At 47.7% G+C, this 22699-nt stretch overlaps 1 protein-coding gene across 2 annotated transcripts in view; it reads left to right on the top strand.

Annotated features, from left to right (window-relative positions):
- The window catches only part of CRLF1 (cytokine receptor like factor 1), a 41925-nt gene extending 20326 nt beyond the window's left edge, over nt 1-21599 (top strand). Inside the window, exons 2-8 of one of the 2 annotated variants that reach the window (XM_035119054.3) lie at nt 1508-1789; nt 5229-5358; nt 6770-6939; nt 14290-14447; nt 15806-15974; nt 18607-18782; nt 21157-21599. In XM_035119054.3, the coding sequence (XP_034974945.1) occupies nt 1508-1789; nt 5229-5358; nt 6770-6939; nt 14290-14447; nt 15806-15974; nt 18607-18782; nt 21157-21180 (1109 nt within the window). In that variant the 3' untranslated portion in view covers nt 21181-21599. Of the gene's footprint in view, nt 1-1507; nt 1790-5228; nt 5359-6769; nt 6940-14289; nt 14448-15805; nt 15975-18606; nt 18787-21156 lie in introns of both variants that reach the window. The other variant, XM_035119055.3, reaches the window with a different exon arrangement.
- Nucleotides 21600-22699: the final 1100 nt, after the last annotated feature.

Genomic DNA, 22699 nt, shown 5'->3' with positions numbered 1-22699 from the left:
CATATAATCAACATAATGAAAGAGTAGTAGTATTAATTCATTTATTCGGTAGAGCACAAAACTCTTAATCTCTGGGTCATGGGTTCAAGTCCCACATTGGGTAAAATATTCCTGCATTTCAGGGGGGTTGGGCTAGATGACCCTCAGGGTATCTTCCAGGTCCAAAATGACTCACCCTTCGCCAGCAGGTCCCAAGGTGGGTTGCAACATTTTAAAATTTCAATACCAGCAGGGTTTTTTTTTTTAAAAAAAATTGTTTATAGCCAATGGCCATCGCGAGACTATGTAAGCACAAATCACCCAGCTACAGAACGAAAGGCTTTGCATGCACCAGATCAAGACAAACCTACAATGTCCAGAATTTCAAAAAACATTCCTTCTGGTCAGCATCCCTGGGGTTTGGCACTTGCATTGCCCAAAAAGGTTGCCCTGATCTTTCTTGCCCGTAGTGCAAATATAACCGATGCATTTGTCGACATCTGCCAGTGGCAGATGTTAAAAAACATCTGGTTGACCTTCCGAAATCCAGAATTAAAGAACAAATTGCAGTCGCAGGAATAGGCTGTCTCCTGAGCTTTCGGTCAAGAGATCTTCTCTTTGTAAACTGCTCTGAGGTTCTCGTGCCGTTCTGGCAATCCGGCGAGGAACAAATCTCATGAAAGAGATATGTACGATAGAATAGCGATGAAAACAATCTGCAAAGTGAGTGATGCCCTGTACGTCTGAGAATATTCTGGGATGCGTCTGCGGAGCCAAGCAATAATAATAATTTATTATTTATACCCTGCCCATCTGGCTAGGTCTCCCCAGCCACTCTGGGTGGCTCCCTACAGAATACTAAAAACACGATAAAACGTCAAACATTAAAAACTTTTCCATACAAGGCTGCCTTCAGATGTCTTCTAAAAGTCGAGTCCCTTAATATCTGAAGGGAGGGCGTTCTACAGGGCGGGCGCCACCACTGAGAAGGCCCTCTGCCTGGTTCCCTGTAACCTCACTTCTCGCAGGGAGGGCCCTTGGAGCTGGACCTCTGTGTCCAGGATGGAGGTGGAGACGCTCCTTCAGGTCTACTGGGCCAAGGCTGTTTAGGGCTTTCAAGGTCAGCACCAACCCTTTGAATTGTGCTCGGAAATTTCCTGGGAGCCAATGCAGGTCTTTCAGGACCAGAGTTATATGGTCTCAGCAGCCACTCCCAGTCCCCAGTCTAGCTGCCGCATTGTGGATTAGTTGCAGTTTCCGAGTCACCTTCAAAGGGAGCCCCACAGAGAGCGCATTGCAGTAGTCCAAGCGGGAGATAACCAGATCATGCACCGCTCTGGCGAGAGTCTGTGGGCAGGGAGGGTCTCATCCTGCGTACCAGATGGAGCTGGCAGACAGCCGCCCTAGACACAGAATTGACCTGCGCCTCCATGGACAGCTGTGGGTCCAAAATGACTCCCAGGCTGCGCACTTGGTCCTGATGTTCTTTGCCCACTTTTCTTTCTCTCTCCCCTCCTTTCCCTTGCAGACCCGGCCGTCATCCTCCCCCAAGACCCGACTCTCCGTATCGGCTCCTCGCTCACGGCCAACTGTTCGGTTGCTGCCGACTCGAGCCTGCGAGCCGAGGACCTTTACTGGACTCTGAACGGCCGGCGGCTTCCAGCGCAGACGTACAAGGTCCTCGGCGCCAACACCCTGGGCGTCACGATCTCTAACCTGAACGGATCACAGCAGCAGTCGGGGGATAACCTGGTGTGCCACAGCAAGGAAGGCGGCGGCATTTTGGCCGGATCGTGTCTCTATGTAGGCTGTACGTCCAAAAAAACAACAACTCCCTTTTCCGCAACAAAATTTTGCAGTATAGCCAGCCAGCTGGCCTTGCCCATTTCTTGGCAACTCCATTCCGTTCCACAGCCAGCCAGCCGGCCTTGCCCATTTCTTGGCAACTCCATTCCATTCCACTGCCCTGCGGGATCTGCAATGGCTGAATCTGTGTTCAGGCTGAGACCCTCTGCATGCAAATGGGGGGGGGTTGTGAGGACCCCTAACTTTTCCTTGCACTTCTGCACGCTTTGGGGTGCCCTAGTCTTGCTTTTGCACCAGCCAGGCAAAACGCAGCCCTCAAGGGCTCTCTGTTTGACCCTTGCCGCTCTCCGTAAGCCACACCCCTCCCCCAATTTACACCACACTTTGCGTAAGTGTGTAACTCTGACCACATCAGAGGAGGAGGTGTGTGAGAGAGGAAGAGTTTATAGAATGTAGCCTGTTGCATCAAGGCAAAATTTGCACCCAGTGCTCTGCCTTCTTTTGCCTCTGGTCCCCAGCACTACTTGCATGCGGCCCTTGAAACTCTGCCCAGAGGGGAATGCGGCCCTCAGGTTGTTAAACACACACACCCCAACAGCCATGTATTGAACGTTGGCAAAACGATGCCTCCAATACCAACAGAAAAGTCAATTCATGACACCAAAGGGGCGAGCATTGCTTGCTCTGCAGCCGACACCCAACTACATGCGCTCCAAAATGTCGAATCTGAAAAACGGGATGCGCGCCTTAAGGGCTTCCGTACGAGTCACATGACCGCGCAAGGGTGCAGAGCCCAAAAATGGGATGTCCCAGTTTAATTGGGACAGTGGAGGGGTATGCAATTGCTTCAATTCCTTTCTGTCCACCGTGATGGCATCATAGAATCACAGAACCGTAGAGTTGGAAGGGACCCCAAGAGTCATCTAGTCCCACCCCTTGCAATGCAGGAATCTCAGCTAAAGCATCCCGGACAGATGGCCACCCAATCTCTGCTTCGAAACCTCCCAAGAAGGAGTATTCGTCGCCTTCCATTCCAATGTCAAATAGCTCTTACTGTCAGAAAGTTCTTCCTGAGGTTGAGTCGGAATCTCCTTCCTTGTCACTTGAAGCCACGGGTTCGAGTGCTGCCTCTGGAGCAGGAAAAAACAAGCTTCCCCCCCTCTTCCATGGGACAGCCCTTCGGATATTTGAAGATGGCTATCGCATCTCCTCTCAGTCTCCTCTTTTCCAGGCTAAACATACCCAGCTCCTTCAACCATTCCTCATCAGGCTTGGTTTCCAAATGCCTCAACCGTTCTTCATCAGGCTTGGTTTCCCGACCCTTGATCATCTTGGTCGCCCTCCTCTGCACACCTTCCAGCTTGTCAACATCCTCCTTAAATTGTGGAGCCCAGAACCGGACACATTATTCCAGGCGTGGTCTGACCCAGGCAGAATAAAGTGGGACTATGACTTCCCTTGATTTGGACACTCGACTTCTGTGGATGCAGCCTAGAATAGCATTAGCCTTTTTTGCTGCTGCATCACACTGTGGGCTCACATTCAGCTTGCGGTCCACTAAGACCCCCCAGATCCTTTTCACATGTACTGCTAGTAAGCCAAATGTCCACACCCCCACACCTCGCTCTTTATATTTCTGCATTTGGTTCTTCCTGCCTAACTGCAGATCTTGACGTTTGTCCCTGTTGAAATTCATTTTGTCAGCTTGGGCCCAGTTCTCCAGTCTCCATTTCAAATCCCGATTCTGTTTTCTGCCACATTATGATCACATATCCACCTCCAGATTCAAACTCTCCCATTGCCAGGCCCATCAGCCCCCTTTTCCCACGCTAACACGCCCCGGCCATTTATTCCCAGGCCTTTCGGTAATAAAAACGCTTTCTGGTCTCGGGAGTTTCGTAGCAAGGCCTGCCATCGTTAGCCAACAAGGGCTCTTTCCTCGGGGAAAAAGCAGGGGGGAGCTATTTTGGCGAGGCGCTGCCAAATTACAGTTGTCCAAATCAATATTCGTAAGATTTTTATCACAAGCTATTTTTAAGATCCTCCTCTTGGAAAGATGGGAACCTCCAGCTGGGAAAAGGAAAAGATTTTGTTTCCCCACCCACCCTGCCCCAGCAACGCACAAACGCCCTGGTCCAAATCGTTGCTACTCAGAGGACACGATTTAAACATTGCACTGGTGCCAAGCAAGAGAAGAGTTTATGTCCCCCCCCCAAAAAAAGGGCTGTTCCTTTTCATGAGTTGAGCATGTTTGTTTCCCTGTTAACATCACACTCTGATGACTTGTATCTCCCTGGTCCTGCATGGGGTAACTGTGCCCCTGAAGGACCAGGTGCACAGCCTGGGAGTCATTTTGGACTCACAGCTGTCCATGGAGGCACAGGTCAATTCTGTGTCCAGGGCAGCTGTCTATCAGCTCCATCTGGTACGCAGGATGAGACCCTACCTGCCTGCAGACTGTCTCGCCAGAGCGGTGCATGCTCTAGTTATCTCTTGCTTAGACTACTGCAACGCGCTCAACGTGGGGCTACCTTTGAAGGTGACCCGGAAACTGCAACTAATCCAGAATGCGGCAGCTAGACTGGGGACTGTGAGTGGCCACCGAGACCGCATAACACCGGTCCTGAAAGACCTACATTGGCTCCCAGTACGTTTCTGAACACAATTCAAAGGGTTGGTGCTGACCTTGAAAGCCCTAAACTGCCCAGTATCCCTGAAGGAGCATCTCCACCCCCATCGTCCAGCCCGGACACTGAGCTCCAGCTCCGAGGGCCTTCTGGCAGTTCCCTTCCTGTGAGAAGTGAGGTTACAGGGAACCAGGCAGAGGGCCTTCTCGGTGGTGGCGCCCGCCCTGTGGAACGCCCTCCCATCAGATGTCAAGGAAATAAACGACGACCTGACTTTTAGAAGACATCTGAAGGCAGCCCTGTTTAGGGAAGCTTTTAGTGTTTTATCGTGTTTTTAATATATTCTGTTGGGAGCTGTCCAGAGTGGCTGGGGAAACCCAGCCAGATGGACAGAGTAGAAGTAATAATAATAATAATATTAATAATTAATAATATTAATAATAATAATAATATTCCTCCTCCTCCTCCTCCTCCTCCTCCTCCTCCTCCTCTTCTTCTTCTTCTTCTTCTTCTTCTTCTTCTTCTTCTTCTTCTTCTTCTTCTTCTTCTTCTTCTTCTTCTTCTTCCAAAGATGTCCCTTTTCTTTGATGATCTCCCTTCCCAGGTGGACAAGCCCCTCACTTGTAGAAACTGCCTTCTTGACCACTGGACCCACTCTTGGTCTCACCCTCTCTGTCCGCCACAGCCTGTCTTTGCAAGCCCCTAACTCACTGAGAGTTTGAGTTTGGGTGGGGTATAAATACATCATCATCATCATCATCAACATCATCATCATCATCACCATCATTATTATTATTCTATATTTTTATCCTCTAGTGCCGCCGGAGAAGCCAACCAACATCTCCTGCTGGTCCAAAAATCTAAAGGACCTCACCTGCAGGTGGACCCCTGGGGCAGAGGGAGAGACTTACCTGCACACCAATTACACCCTGAAGTACAAATTGAGGTAAGGCCCTGGGATGAGGAAGGGGCTTGGTTGGCCTGGCAGGGGATCGGAAGCTCTCTTTAAGCCCGGCAGGGTGCCGATGCCTCCCACATGAGACAAAATCCAGAGATTAGTTAGATAAATCGAGTCGCTCTATCCATGTCTGTTGGCCAAGATGCAAATGCCGTCTACAGGTTCAGTGGCAGTCTAGCTTGGAAGTGGCACAACTTGGGGTAAAATTGTAAAAGAAAAAGTTCAACAACTTGAATCCTAAAAAAAAGCTCAATAATTTTGGTCGGCCCCTCACACATGTTCACATCAAATATTTGAAAAAGTTTGGGCACCCCTGCATGGGGATAAACCCAGTGGCCTTAGAGCTTGTTGTTGTTTAGTCATTTAGTCGTGTCTGACTCTTTGTGACCCCATGGACCAGAGCACGCCAGGCCCTTTCCACTGCCTCCCGCAGTTTGGTCAGACTCATGTTTGTTGCTTCAAGAACACTGTCCAACCATCTCGTCCTCTGTCGTCCTCTTCTCCTGGTGCCCTCCATCTTTCCCAACATCAGGGTCTTTCCCAGGGAGTCTTCTCTTCTTATGAATCATAGAATCATAGAGTTGGAAGAGACCACAAGGGCCATCCAGTCCAACCCCCTGCCAAGCAGGAAACACCATCAAAGCATTCTTGACATATGACTGTCAAGCCTCTGCTTAAAGACCTCCAAAGAAGGAGACTCCACCACACTCCTTGGTAGCAAATTCCACTGCCGAACAGCTCTTACTGTCAGGAAGTTCTTCCTAATGTTTAGGTGGAATCTTCTTTCTTGAAGTTTGAATCCATTGCTCCGTGTCCGCTTCTCTGGAGCAGCAGAAAACAATCTTTCTCCCTCCACCATATGACATCTTTTCATATATTTGAACATGGCTATCATATCACCCCTTAACCTTCTCTTCTCCAGGCTAAACATATTCAGCTCCCTAAGCCGTTCCTCATAAGGCATCGTTTCCAGGCCTTTGACCATTTTGGTTGCCCTCTTCTGGACACGTTCCAGCTTGTCAGTATCCTTCTTGAACTGTGGTGCCCAGAACTGGACACAGTACTCCAGGTGAGGTCTGACCAGAGCAGAATACAGTGGTACTATTACTTCACTTGATCTAGATGCTATACTCCTATTGATGAGGAGGAAGTCAAAGAGAGAGAGAGAGAGAGTGCTGCGTGACTTGCCCTTTTGTTACATGGGCAGGTAAGGTCACGCCCCCCTCTAGTCACATGCAAAAGGAAGTGTGTCCCAGCCCAGGAGGAAACAGGAAGTTTTCGACTGACTGGACCAAACATTCCCCTGCATGTCCGCTCTAGGAAAACAAGGAATGTTGTACTTGGCTGCTACTCATGTATCACATCCCACGACGACAGTATCCTTGCGCTTCCATCCTAGGTGGTACGGGCGAGACAACGTCTGCCGGGAATATCACACAGCCGGGCCCTACACCTGCCACATCCCAAAGGACCTGGCCCTCTTCACGCCCTACGAGATTTGGGTTGTAGCCACCAACCGGCTGGGGGAATCCACTTCTGACGTTGTCATGCTTGACATCGTGGACGTAGGTAAGGAAAGTCCTGTGACCTTTTTCTCCAGAGACAGTGATTCTGTTGCGGGTTATTGGCCATTCGTTCCCAGAAAACCATCTTAGTGCATTTCTGCACTTAAAAATGTGTGCGTTCCCCCCTTATCACGAACAGGCAGCTCTGTATATTATACTTTTCTACTGCAGCAATAAGATCAACTGCAGTACTGTAATAAGGTACCAACCAAACCAGAAAATAAAAATACAGTGGAAATGGTTCGAAGGTTATATGTCCCAGTACTGCTCAAAAACTAACATGTTGATATGTTTGGTTTGATGTTTGTAAGGCTGGTTTAAAAAATTAATAAATAGTAAGTTAAAAGTTAAGAAAGATAAATTTAGATAAAAATTGCAATGTGAAATATTATATTATAATATATAGGAGGGTGAGGGACGGGGGAAGGAAGTTGCAAGGGTATTTTAATGTCTGTAATTTAGGGTTGTAGGGTAATATGAATTTTGTTTCGTGTCTGTTTGTTTGTTTGTAAATAAAATTTTCTAATACTATACTTTTTTATAGAGAGGGAGAGAGAGAGAATTTTCTTTTAAAGGAGGACCATTCCCCCCCCCCAGACACTGGCTTGCCGTATTTTTCCATGTATACGACTAGGTTTCCCCCCCTAAAAAATAATGGCAAAAATTAGGGGGTGTCTTATACACGGATACACCCCCCACATTTTCTTAAATCTGAGTCCCCAGAAATAGGGGGTGTCTTATACATGGCGGTGTCTTATAGATGGAAAAATATGGTAGCTAGTGGAGGAGAGTTAGAGCAGATCTTTCTTGTTTAAAGTTTTTAAAAGGAGGGGTAAAACATTTTTGCAGAAATCTACATGTTGGGGGTATCAGTCGTTCTCAGAAAACCATCTTAGTGAGTTTCTGCACGTAAAAAATGTGTGTTTTTCCCCTATCAGGAACAGGCAGCTCTGTATATTATACTTTTTTATGGAGAGAGAGAGAATTTTCTCTTAAAGGAGGACCATTTTTCTCCCCAGACACTGTCTCATTTTAAACAGTTTCTTTATAATAAACTATAGTGGAGGAGAATTAGAGTGGATCTTTTCTAAAGCTTTTTTTTTTTTAAAGAAAGATAAAACATTTTCGCAGAAATCTGCTAGTTCTGTTGCTGGCGCAGAAAGCGGGGAATCACTTGCAAATCCTCCGCTGGTTCAAATGTCATAACTAGGATATCAGGTTATGGGGAGTGGAGATCAGAAGGGGGTGGAAGGGGACCCCTGGTGGAAATCTAGTCCAACCCTCTGCAATGCCGGAATCACAGCTGGTGAGTCCCTAACCTGTCTGCCCGGGATGCTCCAAGGAAGTAAAGTTCCAACACTTTCTACAATTGTCAAACAAGCTCTTAGGGTCAGAAAGTTCTTCCTAAACTTCAGGGCCACAAAGAAGGCTGATCGCTGAAGAATGGATGCTTTTGAACTATGGTGCTGGAGGAGACTCTTGAGAGTCCCATGGACTGCAAGAAGATCAAACCTATCCATTCTGAAGGAAATCAGCCCTGAGTGCTCCCTGGAAGGACAGACCGTGAAGCTGAGGCTCCAATACTTTGGCCACCTCATGAGAAGAGAAGACTCCCTGGAAAAGACCCTGATGTTGGGAAAGATGGAGGGCACACGGAGAAGGGGACGACAGAGGACGAGATGGTTGGACAGTGTTCCCGAAGCTACAAACATGAGTCTGACCAAACTGCGGGAGGCAGCGGAAGACAGGAGTGCCTGGCGTGCTCTGGTCCATGGGGTCACGAAGCGTCGGACATGACTAAACGACTAAACAACAAAGTTCAGGGCAATTCTCCTTTCTTGCCATTTAAACCTATCAATTCGGGTCCTGTACATCTGAAGAAGGCAGCCCCATATCGGGAAGTTTTTTTAAAAAAATGTTTGACATTTTATCTTATTGTATTGTATTTTGCCTCTCAGTGATATGTGGAAATCGCACGCCAGTAATCCCGGCTAAACGCCGCCATAAGCAAAATATTATTTTGATGCCTGGCTTTCCTGTCAATTCCCAAGCCCGTAAAACCCACTTCTGCCACACTCCGCGGTGCGATGATGTCACCGCCGGGCACCTGTGACATCACGCAGAGGGGAGGCGATGACCTCATTAGCAGAGCCAGGAAACGCGCAGGGGGAGGGGGAAACGGGGATTGTCTAGGGTGTCCTGGAGAGGAGAAAGCAGGAAATATATTGTATGTGAGCGGAATTCATAGAATCATAGAATCATAGAGTTGGAAGAGACCACAAGGGCCATCCAGTCCAACCCCCTGCCAAGCAGGAAACACCATCAAAGCATTCCTGACAGATGGCTGTCAAGCCTCTGCTTAAAGACCTCCAAAGAAGGAGACTCCACCACACTCCTTGGCAGCAAATTCCACTGCCGAACAGCTCTTACTGTCAGGAAGTTCTTCCTAATGTTTAGGTGGAATTTTCTTTCTTGTAGTTTGAATCCGTTGCTCCGTGTCCGCTTCTCTGGAGCAGCAGAAAACAACCTTTCTCCCTCCTTTATATGACATCCTTTTATATATTTGAACATGGTTATCATATCACCCCTTAACCTTCTCTTCTCCAGGCTAAACATACCCAGCTCCCTAAGCCGTTCCTCATAAGGCATCGTTTCCAGGCCTTTGACCATTTTGGTTGCCCTCTTCTGGACACGTTCCAGCTTATCAGTATCCTTCTTGAACTGTGGTGCCCAGAACTGGACACAATACTCCAGGTGAGGTCTGACCAGAGCAGAATACAGTGGTACTATTACTTCCCTTGATCTAGATGCTATACTCCTATTGATGCAGCCCAGAATTGCATTGGCTTTTTTAGCTGCTGCATCACACTGCTGACTCATGTCAAGTTTGTGGTCAACCAAAACTCCTAGATCCTTTTCACATGTACTGCTCTCAAGCCAGGTGTCTCCCATCCTGTATCTGTGCCTTTCATTTTTTTTGCCCAAGTGTAGCACTTTACATTTCTCCTTGTTAAAATTCATCTTGTTTGCTTTGGCCCAGTTGTCTAATCTGTTAAGGTCATTCTGAAGTGTGATCCTGTCCTCTGGGGTGTTAGCCACCCCTCCCAACTTGGTGTCATCTGCAAACTTGCTCAGGATTCCCTCAAGCCCATCATCCAAGTCATTGATAAAGATGTTGAACAAGACTGGGCCCAAGACAGAACCCTGTGGCACCCCACTAGTCACTACTCTCCAGGATGAGGAGGAGCCATTGATGAGCACCCTTTGGGTTCGGTCAGTAATCCAGCTACAAATCCACTGAATGGTAGCATTGTCTAGCCCACATTTTACCAGCTTCTTTACAAGAATATCATGGGGCACCTTGTCAAAGGCCTTGCTGAAATCAAGATAGGCTACATCCACAGCGTTCCCTTCATCTACCAGGCTTGTAATTCTGTCAAAAAATGAGATCAGATTAGTCTGACATGACTTATTTTTCAGGAACCCATGCTGACTTTTAGTGATCACAGAGTTTCTTTCTAGGTGCTCACAGACTGTTTGCTTAATGATCTGCTCTAGAATCTTTCCTGGTATTGATGTCAGGCTGACTGGGCGGTAATTGTTTGGGTCCTCTCTTTTCCCCTTTTTGAAAATAGGGACAACATTTGCCCTCCTCCAGTCTGCTGGAACTTCGCCTGTTCTCCAGGAATTTTCAAAGATTATTGCCAGTGGTTCTGAAATCACCTCTGCCAGTTCTTTTAATACTCTTGGATGTAGTTCATCTGGCCCTGGAGACTTGAATACATCTAAACTAGCCAAGTATTCTTGTACTACCTCCTTACTTATTCTGGGCTGTGTTTCCCCTGCTGAATCATCTGCTCCATATTCTTCAGGTCGGGCGTTGTTTTCTTTCTTGGAGAAGACTGAGGCAAAGAAGGCATTGAGGAGTTCTGCCCTTTCTCTGTCCCCTGTTTGCATTTCACCATCTTCTCCTCTGAGTGACCCCACTGTTTCCTTGTTTTTCCTTTTGCTACGGACATACCCATAAAAGCCCTTTTTGTTGCTTTTAACCTCTCTGGCGAGCCTGAGTTCATTCTGTGCTTTAGCTTTTCTGACTTTGTCTCTACACGTGCTGGCTATATGTTTGAATTCCTCTCTGGAGATTTCCCCCCTTTTCCATTTTTTGTACATATCCCTTTTAAATCTTAACTCAGTCAAAAGTTCTTGCTCATTGGTCTCTTAATTTAATTAGGACCTCTCTCCTGGATCTCGCTCTCCCTTTTTGGCTCCTTCCAGACATCTGCTTCTCCTTAACCCTTTCCCTTTGTGCCTGGACCCCCGCCGAGGTCAAATCCCGCACGTGCGCTCGCCGGGAGATGCCTGCGGGCTGCGATGAGTAACGGCTGCCCCATAATATGTAGGTCCCAAGTCTGCGAGAAGCAAGGTTAACTCCCTTAAAAGGCAAGGAAGCCTGTTCTGGAGATATCTTGGTTTCGTCTGCAACAATTATTATTTCTTTGGAGGGGGGGGGAGAATTTGCATTTATTAGAAAATAAAGAAATTATTTACATGATGGAACGGAACCATTTGAGCACTTTTTGCGCAATGGAAACTTAACGGTAACACAGCGAGAACTGTATTTCCAAGAATACAGTGGTACCTTGGTTCTTAAACTTAATCTGTTCTGGAAGTCTGTTACAAAACCAAAGTGTTCCAAAACCAAGACCCATAGAAAGCAATGCAAAATGGATTAATCCGTTCCAGACTTTTAAAAACAACCCCTAAAACAGCAATTTAACATGAATTTTACTCTCTAAGGAGACCGTTGATCCATAAAACGAAAGCAAGAATCAATGTACTGTACTGTAAAATAAATAAGACCGTATTGTGGATGAAGAAAATTGAAAAAAAAAATTCTTACTCGCTCTGATGATAGTCATTGTTTGGAGGGGGGCTTTTATCCATTTCCGCAGTCACACAATCAATCAATCAGTAGCTGAACTGGGTTCCACACAGTCACAAAAACAAGTTAACTGGGAAAGCCTCAAAACCAAAAACGCAAAATAAATAGCAAAACCAAAAGCACAAAATACAGCGGTACCTTGGTTCTCAACCATCCGTTCCGGAAGTCCGTTTGACTTCCAAAATGTTCGGAAACCAAGGCGAGGCTTCTGATTGGTGCAGAGGCCCCGGAAACAAGAGCCGACAGCCGCGTTGGACGTTTGGCTTCCGGAAAAGGTTCGAAAACCGGAACACTCACTTCTTTGTTTTTGGCGTTTGGGAACCAAGGCGTTTGAGAACCAAGGTATCACCATCTCTAAATATGAAACAGTCCTTGCAATCCGGTACAACTTTTGTTCCACCATATTCCGGTAGCAGAACCTTCTCACCAACTTTTGAACTAACTGGACGAGTGTCTCCCTCCTTGCCATTAGAACCTGTTCCAACAGCTACAACAGGCATTTTAAAAAAATTCTTCCCCTCTTCGACCGTGTATTGGTGGAAAGCTGTGCAGCTGAGACAGTAACTAAAGGAGGCATTGTGAAATCACAAAGAAGAAAATCACAAGGAAAGAAAAATCACAAAGAAGGAGTTTCATCTGCAACGATAACCCTCGGCCAATATCACAGCCTTGACTCCTGCTGCCCCTGAACTGTGGCATGAGGGATATTCACAGAGGAGGGTGCCCACTGCAACTATGGTTGAGTCACGAGTCTTCCTAAATTTTCCACACACACACACACCCATCATTCAACCCGGACACTGAGGTCCAGCTACGAGCGCCTTCTGGTGGTTCCCTCCCTGCGAGAAGCAAGGTTGCAGGGAACCAGGCAGAGGGACTTCTCGGTGGTGGCGCCCTCCCTGTGGAACTTCAGATGTCAAGGAAAGAAACAACTATCTGACTTTTAGAAGGCATCTGAATGCAGCTCTGTTCAGGGAAGTTTTTTATGTTTGATGTTTTATTGTGTTTTTAATATTCTTTTGGGAGCCGCGCAGAGGGGCTGGGGAAACCCAGCCAGATGGGCGGGGTACAAATTATTATTATTATTATTATTATTATTATTATTATTATTATTATTATTATTATATTGCAGAGTTAGGAGGGACCCCGAGGGTCATCTAGCCTAATTCCCTGCAATTCAGGAATCCTTTGCCCAGCATGGGGCTCTGGAACCCACCACCCTCTGGCTAAGAAGCTCATGCTCTGAGCTGTCAGGTTACACACACACACACCCGGAAAAAAAAAGTTGAGTAACTTTTGCGTCCGGATCTTTGAAATATGGCAGCCCTAGTTCATAGCTGCCAAGTTATCCCTTATTTTAAGGGATTTTCTCTTATGCTGAATAGGCTTCCTCGCGAGAAAAGGTAAAACTTGGCAGCTATGCTAGTTTGAGAGCTCTTTCCCAGTGTCCGTGTATTAACAATAATAAAGTCCATGTGTCCAATAAACCCTCCCCAATATAAGCACCTGAAGGTAATGGGGCCCTTTCTATGTCCAGCTGTCCTTTGTTGACAACAAATGGTTGCCGTTTTTGGTGTTGAATCTATGCTATACGGTCATTGATGGACCTCATAGGTATCTCAAGCCATTTGCCCATGTTGCCATACAACCAATCCATGCAGAACGTAAAGGTAAAGGTAAAGGGACCCCTGTCCAGTCGTGACCGACTCTGGGGTTGCGCGCTCATCTCGCATTATTGGCCGAGGGAGCCGGCGTATAGCTTCCAGGTCATGTGGCCAGCATGACAAAGACGCTTCTGGCAAACCAGAGCAGCACATGGAAACGCCGTTTACCTTCCCGCTGTAGCGGTTCCTATTTATCTACTTGCATTTTGACGTGCTTTCGAACTGCTAGGTTGGCAGGAGCTGGGACCAAGCAATGGGAGCTCACCCCGTCACAGGGATTCAAACCGCCGACCTTCTGACCAGCAAGCCCTAGGCTCAGTGGTTTAACCACAGCGCCACCTGGGTCCCTATGCAGAACGAGTAGGCTCCTGTGATGTAAGTCATGGGCCCCACCTGCTAGCCTGCTCTCTAAAATATCCCTGGTTTGCTCCTTTCTATATATAGGGTGCCTATATATAGAAAGGCACCCTATATATAGGCACCCTATATATATATATAGGCACCCTATATATAGAAAGGAGCAAACCAGGGATATTTTAGGGAGCAGGCTAGCAGGCGGGGCCCATGACTTACATCCTAGGAGGTTTTATTTCATTTGTTTTCTATCTTATATTTTGGAAATGTACATCCAGAGTTCTTTTCCCTTTAAGATTTTTGGGGGGCCCCAAGAGAGTGGGGCCCTAAGCTGTAGCTTGTTTAGCTTATATGTAAATCCAGCACTGTCTGGTGTGTCCCCCCCCCCCGACAGTCACGACCGACCCGCCCTCGGACGTCCACGTCAACCGCGTCGGCGATCTGGAGGACCAGCTGAGTGTCCGCTGGAGTGCCCCGCCGGCCCTGAAGGACTTCCTCTTCCAAGCCAAGTACCAGATTCAGTACCGCGTAGAGGACAGTACCGAGTGGAAGGTGAGGCTCTATTCCGCCGGCGGGGGCCTGTCGGCCACGGGGAACTCCTTGGGGGGCAGCAGGAGGGGCACCCGAATTGGAGGCAGAGCGAGGGGCAGAGACAAAAGCCAATGGCCGGCAGCACCAGCTAAACCCAAAATTTTTGGGGGCAAAAGCACACCCTCCAAGTGTCCTGATTTTCCAGGGAAGTCCCTGATTTAGAGAAGCCGCCCCAGATTCTGATTTGATCCCGGAATGTCCCGCTTTTCCTTAGCAGGTCCCTATTTTCATTGGGGAAATGTTGGAGGGGATGGAATAGGACGCCCCTATTTTCATGGGAGAAACGTTGGAGGGGATGGAATAAGACATCCCTATTTTCATCGGAGAAATGTTGGAGGGGATGGAGTTATCCGACCCCCCGAGCCGTTCGAAGGCAATCCTGTATAGGGAAGCTTTTTAAAAAATGTTTTATTATGTTTTTATATAAGTTGTAAGCCACCCAGAGTGGCTGGGGCAACCCAGTCAGATAGGTGGGGTATAAATAGTGAAATTATCATTATGGAATGGGACGTCCCCTGTGCTTTTTTTCTGGGGGGACGTGGGGGGACGCATATCCCTAAACATTTTGTGAATCTAAGTTTGGCCTCATTGAGGAGCAGTATTTCAATATAAGTAGGAAAATGAGAGTACCCCTAAACATTTTTTTGGGAAGAAAAGCACGGGACGTCGCTATATTCATCAGAGAAACGTAGGAGGATATGGAATAGGACGTCCCTTTTTTCATGGGAGAAATGTTGGAGGGGATGGAATAGGACGTCCTTATTTTCAAGGGAGAAATGTTGGAGGGGATGGAATAGGACGTCGCTATTTTCATGGGAGAAATGTTGGAGGGGATGGAATAGGACATCGCTATTTTCATGGGAGAAATGTTGGAGAGGATGGAATAGGATGTCGCTCTTTTCACGGGAGAAATGTTGGAGGGGATGGAATAGGACGTCCCTATTTTCAAGGGAGAAACGTTGGAGGGGATGGAATAGGACGTCGCTATTTTCATGGGAGAAATGTTGGAGAGGATGGAATAGGACATCCCTATTTTCACGGGAGAAATGTTGGAGGGGATGGAATAGGACGTCGCTCTTTTCAGGGGAGAAATGTTGGAGGGGATGGAATAGGACGTCCCTATTTTCAGGGGAGAAATGTTGGAGAGGATGGAATAGGACGTTCTTATTTTCATGGGAGAAATGTTGGAAGAAGATGGGTATGCCTGTTTCACCCAGAGCTCAACCCCCAACCTTTCCAGGTCAGGCTGGCCATGTCTCCGTCCTGAAAAAAAGGACCTGTCCCCCTTTCTGACGCCTCTTTCTCCCCCCCCCCCACAGGTAGTCGACAACGTGGGCAACCAGACCTCATGCCGGCTCGCGGGGCTGAGGCCTGGCACGGTCTACTTTGTCCAGGTGCGCTGCAACCCCTTTGGCATCTATGGCTCCAAGAAGGCCGGCATCTGGAGCGAGTGGAGCAACCCCACGGCCGCCTCGACCCCTCGGAACGGTGCGTGGCCCCAGTCCCTTGCCCCGATGGACATGGCCGGAGGCCCCGGAGATTCGGGGCTCGCAGCTGCATCCGCGATCCCCTCGCTCGGGGGGAGGGGTCCCTCGCTCCCCGGCCGCCGCAGCCGCCTCTCCCCCTTCCCCGGAAACCCGAGCAGGCGTCCGGACAACCAGACCTGTGCCAAACTCAGGCCTGCACGGACTTTGGGGATGGGGAGGAATCGTCCCCGGAGAAATCCCAGCCTCCTCGTATGCCCAGCACCTGGATATTTTGTTCTGGGGCCAGGCTTGAGGTCTTGTTATTATTTCCCAGCTAGGAAGTCTGCAGCCTCTCGTCCCCAAAAGCTCACACCCTTCGCAGGCCAGACTTTCACATATGACGTCATTCTCCTTTTCCTGGCTAATGGGGGGGGGGGGAGAGAGAGACACCTGATTTTCGCTTCAAGGCGGGGAAAGCGAAAGCTCCAGGAAAGGGCAGTCGAAATGATCAAGATTCAAGGGGGAAGAAGCAGCTTCCCCTTCAAGGAAGAGGTTGCAGCGTCTGGCGCTTTCTGGTCCAGGGTAGCTGTTCCCAGACTTTTTCCTCTCAGGCCGCACTTTCAGAATGAAATTTTGCTGCCGCCCCACCAAATTTTTTACCGATAAAACTCTCGGTTTGGTAGAACGTGAGGCTCGTAATCTCAGGGTTGCATTGGGCAAAAGATTTTCTGCATCGCAGCAGGTTGATGACCCTCGGGTTCCCTTCAAAGTGTTGGTGCCGACCTTGAAAGCCCTAAACAGCCTCCTCCCAGTATACACGAAGGAGCATCTTCACCCTGGACACCGGGGTCCATCTCCGAGGGCCTTCTGGCAGTTCCCTCCCTGTGAGAAGTGAGGTTGCAGGGAACCAGGCAGAGGGCCTTCTCGGTGGTGGCGCCCGCCCTGTGGAACGCCCTCCCACCAGATGTCAAGGAAATAAGCAACTATCTGACTTTTAGAAGACATCTGAAGGCAGCCCTGTTTGGGGAAGTTTTTAATGTTTGGTGTTTTAATTCCATTGGGAGCTGCCCAGAGTGGCTGAGGAAACCCAGCCAGATGGGCGAGGTATAAATAAATGATGATGATGATGATGATGATGATGATGAAGACAACTCATTGTCTAACCTCCGCATAAGCTTTGTGCAAGCAAATCAGGACGATTGCTCCATGAGCAAGTCAGCTGCAGAAGGCTTTATGTCAGCCTGGAGAGCTCAGTTGGTTAGGGTGTGGTGCTGATAACAGCAAGGTTGCAGGTTCGACCCCTGTACGGGACAGCTGCGTATTCCTGGGTCGTGTGTTCGAGTCCCACCTTTGGAGAAAAATATTCCCGCATTGCAGGGGGGCTGGACTAGATGCCCCTCAGGGTCCCAATTCTATGATTCTACAATAAGATTTGGAAAACACAGCTAGGATTGCCTTCAGGGTCATTTAATGTGCTTTCGTCTCATTTCGAAGAGATACCTACCCGCATTCTGCAAACAGAAGAACTGTTTTCATACTATACATAGTTGTTTAAATGTTGTCCGTCCTTGAATCTTCCTGCCGCTATTGCAAACTTCTCTTGCCCAAATCGTTGTGGTTCCTCACAACCTCTCAGAACCACTGGTTTAGAGAAAAGGCGAGTATGCCAGAAGATGGCATAGATCGAAGTTTTAGAAAAATCACGCATGGCATTGAAAGAGTGGGAAGAGAAAAGTGCTTCTCCTTCTCTTTCCTGACACTGAAATTCTTGGACTTCCAACTAAGCTGAATGTCGGACAAAAGAAAGTCCTTCTCACATGCAGCGCAAAGTTTAATTAACTATGGAACTCACTGCCACAAGTGGACAGCAGCCAACTTGGGATTCAGCTATACAGCTACAAATAGTGTTTTAAGTGCATTATTCAAAGGGGACACTAGATGGCAGTGGTGAGCTTAGGGCAAACCCAACATATTTTTTTAAACGGTTTTTATTTTTTTAAAAAAAGCATTTTCGTGTTCTTTTTTTAATATGTGTCTAGATTCCACCCTGGATGGTTTTAAAAGAGGATTGGACAAATTTGCAGAGGAGGAGAGGGCTATCGAGAGCTACCAGCTAGATAGCGATGCTCCTGAATGCCAATTGCTGGAAAATGCGGGAGGAGAGAGTGCTCGGGTTCCAATCCTGCGTGTGGTTTTCTCATTAGAGCCCCCAGTTGGCCCCTGTGGGAACAGGATGCTGGACTGGAAGGCCCTGATCCAGCAAGCTCTGATTATGCTCTTAAGATTGACTGCCTTTGTAGATGGAAGATCTCTTCCTTATCATCTGTAAACTTGGAAGGGACCCCCAAGGGCCATCCAGCCCAGCCCCCGGCAATGCAGGAATCTTTTATATGGTCCATCAATGACCATATAGCATAGATTCAACACCAAAAACGGTGACAATTTGTTGTTGACAAAGGACAGCTGGACCTATAAAGGGTCCCGTTACCTTCAGTAGCTGAGGGCCTCATCAAACCTCAATCCGGACCTGAACGTGTGACTTGAACCCGCAACCCTGAGATCCGGGAGTCTCGCGTTCTATCGACTTGAGCTACGCCGGCGAGTTCCTTCCTGCCTTCCTCACGTCTCTCCCCTCCCTCTCCCAACCTTCTCAGGGCGGGCGCCGGGGGTCTGCGAACCCAAAAGCGGGGAGCACAACAACACAGTGCGCCGGGAGCTGAAGCAGTTCTTCGGCTGGATGCGCAAACACGGAAGCTGCGCCAGCCTGAGCATCAAAATGTACGACCAGTGGAGGGTCTCACTCCAGAAGTCGCACAAAACACGGAACCAGGTAGGTAAGGAAAACAACCCCCCTGCCCCCCCGTCCCCCCCCTGAGTTGTCCTTGCAAGGAAATAGGATCCCTGCGGCATATTTGGTGTTGTTAAAAACAAATACAGCCACTCGCCTATGGCGAATTGGCTGGTGCCGATGGTGAACAAGCGAAGAGGAAAATGACATGCCTTCTGTAAGCAGGGCGTTTCCAGCGAAAACGGTTGAGGACTAGTAACTTCTGCTGCGGAGCTCGCTTCCAACAGATGCTCAGATCGTAGAGTTGGAAGGGAGCCCCAATGGTCATCTAGTCCTGCAGGAATCTTGGCCAAAACATTCGGGACAGGTGGCCATGTTCAGGGCCTTTTAATTGCTGGCTCTAAATTCTTGGGTGCATTTTAATTATTATTTTTAATGAGCTGGTTTTTATTACTAAACGGCCTCGCTCAGTATCCCCGAAGGAGTGTCTCCACCTCCATCGTCCAGCCGGGACACGGAAGTCCAGCTCCGACGGCCTTCTGGCGGTTCCCTCGTTGCGAGAAGCCAAGTTGCAGGGAACCAGGCAGAGGGCCTTCTCGGTGGTGGCGCCTGCCCTGTGGAACGCCCTCCCATCAGATGTCAAGGAAATAAATAACTATCTGACTTTTAGAAGAGATCTGAAGGCAGCCCTGCTTAGGGAAGTGTTTAATGTCTGGTGTTTTATCGTATATTTAATATTTAATTGGGAGCCATCCAGAGTGGCTGGGGAAACCCAGACAGATGGGCGGGGTATAAATAAATAAATTACTACTATTACTACTACTACTACTACTACTTTGCTGTTATTATCTATTAATTCGTATCGGTTTTTTCTTTTTAAAACAAAGATAGGCAAAAGTTCAATAGAGCTCTGAAAGATTTTAAACTGTATTTGAAAAAATATGCTAAAGTAATATTTTAGATTAGAAATTAAGCTGTAAATAAAACTGTGGATTATGTGAAGATGTTATTTAGAGGGAAAGAAGAAGTTTTTATAAAGTGAATATTTTGACACAGAATTTGCTAATTAGAAATGTATATAAGAACCACAGGGACGGGAACCGGAGGAGGTCCCAATATACATTGTGAGGGAGATAAGATACAATACTTTATATGTTTTTGTTTTCTGTGTTTTTTTTGTTTTCTGTTTTCTGTATTTTTATTTTCTATTGTGTATCTGTTTTATTGTTTTTAGTGTTTTGTTAACCCTTTTGTTCTGGAAAATCAATAAAATATTATTATTTTTTTAAAAAAGTTCAATAGAGCTCTCTCGCGACAATACAGATTTGGTTACAATGGAAAATGCTAGGCCTAAGCGAGGTCAAATCAAACTTTTAAACAAGAAGTGGAAATAAAATGAGTAGCAGGAACAGCATCCCAGATAGCTAGATGAAATAATAAAGTTGTAGCTTTACTACAAATAATAATAATAATAATAATAATAATAATAATAATAATAATATTCTGCCCATATGACTGGTGCTCTATATTGGAGTTTTGTTTCTCTGTTTTCTTTTACTGGCTTTAAGTGTTCTGTTGTGCTTCAGGTGAGGAATAAAAAGGGCATGATGGAAACAAGGAAGAATGAAGATAAAAAATGTTTTATAACGACAAGAAACAATGTGGGGAAAATAAATAAACGCAAATAGAAAATTAAATGCCACACACAGGAACAATAAAGGGTGTAGAACTTCGCTTGCGGGAATAGCTGTTGTATAAGGGATCATGATGAAGGTTGAAATGTAATTGCATTAAATAATATTCTGGAAGCAGAATTAAATGGAATCTGGCACGCAGGAGACCATCTAAAATGTGTAACTGGCTTTTTAATTGATTGATAACTTGAATTGTAATTGTAATTTGGTACTGATGCAATGTGGCATATATTGGATTTTTGTAATTGGAAATTAATTTTAAAAAATTATACTCACACACACACTAATAATACTAATGTTATTATTATTATTAAGTTGCTCCATCCACTCTGGGCAGCTTCCAGCAAATTATAAAACACACAGTAAGACATCAAACATGAAAACCTGCCTTCAGATTTCTTCTAAAAGTCAGATAGTTGTTTATCTCCTTGATCGTGTTTTCCAATGTTGGAATCCTCCTTGAATCCTCCCATCTTGGGAGAAAGGCAAGACTTGATCATGATGATGGTTACACACCCTGGGATGGCTCCGTTGATAGAGTCCGAGAACTCCAGGTTCGAGTCCCACTGCAGGGGGTTGGACTAGATGACCCTCGGGGGTCCCTCCCAACTCTGCAGTTCTACGGTTCTGTGATTTTGATGCAGCCCAAACAAGGAGTGAGGTCGGCGGAGGCGAACCTCGCAGCAACCTGACATTTCACGCGCTCTCTCTTTTCTCCCCAGGTCCTCTCCGGCGATAAGTCCTAGCGGCGTCCGAAAAGGGCCCAAGAGGAGTAAAGGCAGCAGAGCGGCCAGTTCTCCCGGGTGGTGAGCCGTGGAGTCGGGCCGCGTCGCCGGAGGGGGGGGCGGCAGAACCGCGTGGAGCCACGGCGGCACCCGAACCCGCCGCGAACCGGCAAAGCATCCGCAGGCTCCCCTTTCGAGAGCCGGAAAACAGAGAGAGCCGCAAATATCCCCAGCTTCCCCCCTTTTATATATATGCCGCAGGGAGATTTTTAGGTACCACTGAAATTTGGGGGCCGGTATCCCATGGCAAAGAAGCCCTTTCTCCGAGTTGAGATACGGGGATAAAATCCAACCCAGAAAAGGGTCTCTGGGATTTTGCAGCCGTCTTGTTCCGCAAACTTCTCCAAATAAATTTTACAATGTGTGTGTGTTGTCCCCCCTGCCGAGTTTCCAAGTTGTTTCTATGTGCCTTCTGGTGTGTTTCTTTCCCCCAAACCCCATAATCTACCCAGGCTCCATTGGAGCCCAAAAGCTCTCCGTCCTTACCAAGAGGGTCTTCCCAAGACCACAGCAATCTGGGCGTAGGAAATGATCTAGCTGGTGAGGCCAGGAATGTCTCTAAACCGAAGAGCCCGGGCTCTGGATGAGGCCAAAGCGTGGGGCCGAACATAGCCCAGCAACCTGTCCTTGCAGTGGCCAAATAGCCCCAAGGACCAAGGAAGGCAGATAGACTGCCTCTAGACCGGGAGGTTCCACATGAACATAGGAGGCTGCCGAGTCTGGGCAGTGACCCATCTTCTCCTGCATCCTTTCCTTATGCTGGCCAACCAAGTGCGAAACCGGCCAGCAGGATCCAAGCACAAGAGCAGTTCTCAACCTCACAAAGACGATTTCTGCCTGTGCTGTAGAGGGAAGCGAGGGTCCGGTGGGTCTCGTTTGCCTGCGGAGGGAGCCTATCTAGGAATAGGAAAACCCTGATCCTAAACCTCCGCTGCTTTGCGGGATATCTTCAAGACACTGAGGTCCAGCACCAAGGGCCTTCTGACGGTTCCCTCGTTGCGAGAAGCCAAGTTGCAGGGAACCAGGCAGAGGGCCTTCTCGGTGGTGGCGCCCGCCCTGTGGAACGCCCTCCCACCAGATGTCAAAGAGAAAAACAGCTACCAGACTTTTAGAAGACATCTGAAGGCAGCCCTGTTCAGGGAAGCTTTTAATGGAGTGGCTGGGGAAACCCAGCCAGATGGGCGGGGTATAAATTTAATTGTTGTTGTTGTTGTTATTATTATTATCATCATCATCATCATCAAGAGAAGAAAAAGGCTCAGGAGTAAATCCTGCACAAATCCTAAGCCGGTTGGATGGCGCCTTGAACGCCCCCTTCCAGTTTGGCCAAACTGGTGCCAACTGTCTCTTTCTGCTTTTCCTTGTACCCAGAGGTGGAGGTAGCTGCTCTATCACCCAGAGCGGTTCACTCGGGGGCAGCGCCATGGGGGCGGGGAGAGCGTCCCAGGGGGTGAGACGGCCATGGGGCGGAGCGAGCCAC

Source organism: Zootoca vivipara, chromosome 6 (assembly GCF_965207765.1).
Source record: "Zootoca vivipara chromosome 6, rZooViv2.hap1.1, whole genome shotgun sequence".
Taxonomy (NCBI): domain Eukaryota; kingdom Metazoa; phylum Chordata; class Lepidosauria; order Squamata; family Lacertidae; genus Zootoca; species Zootoca vivipara.
This window is presented reverse-complemented; position numbering and strand designations above follow the sequence as displayed.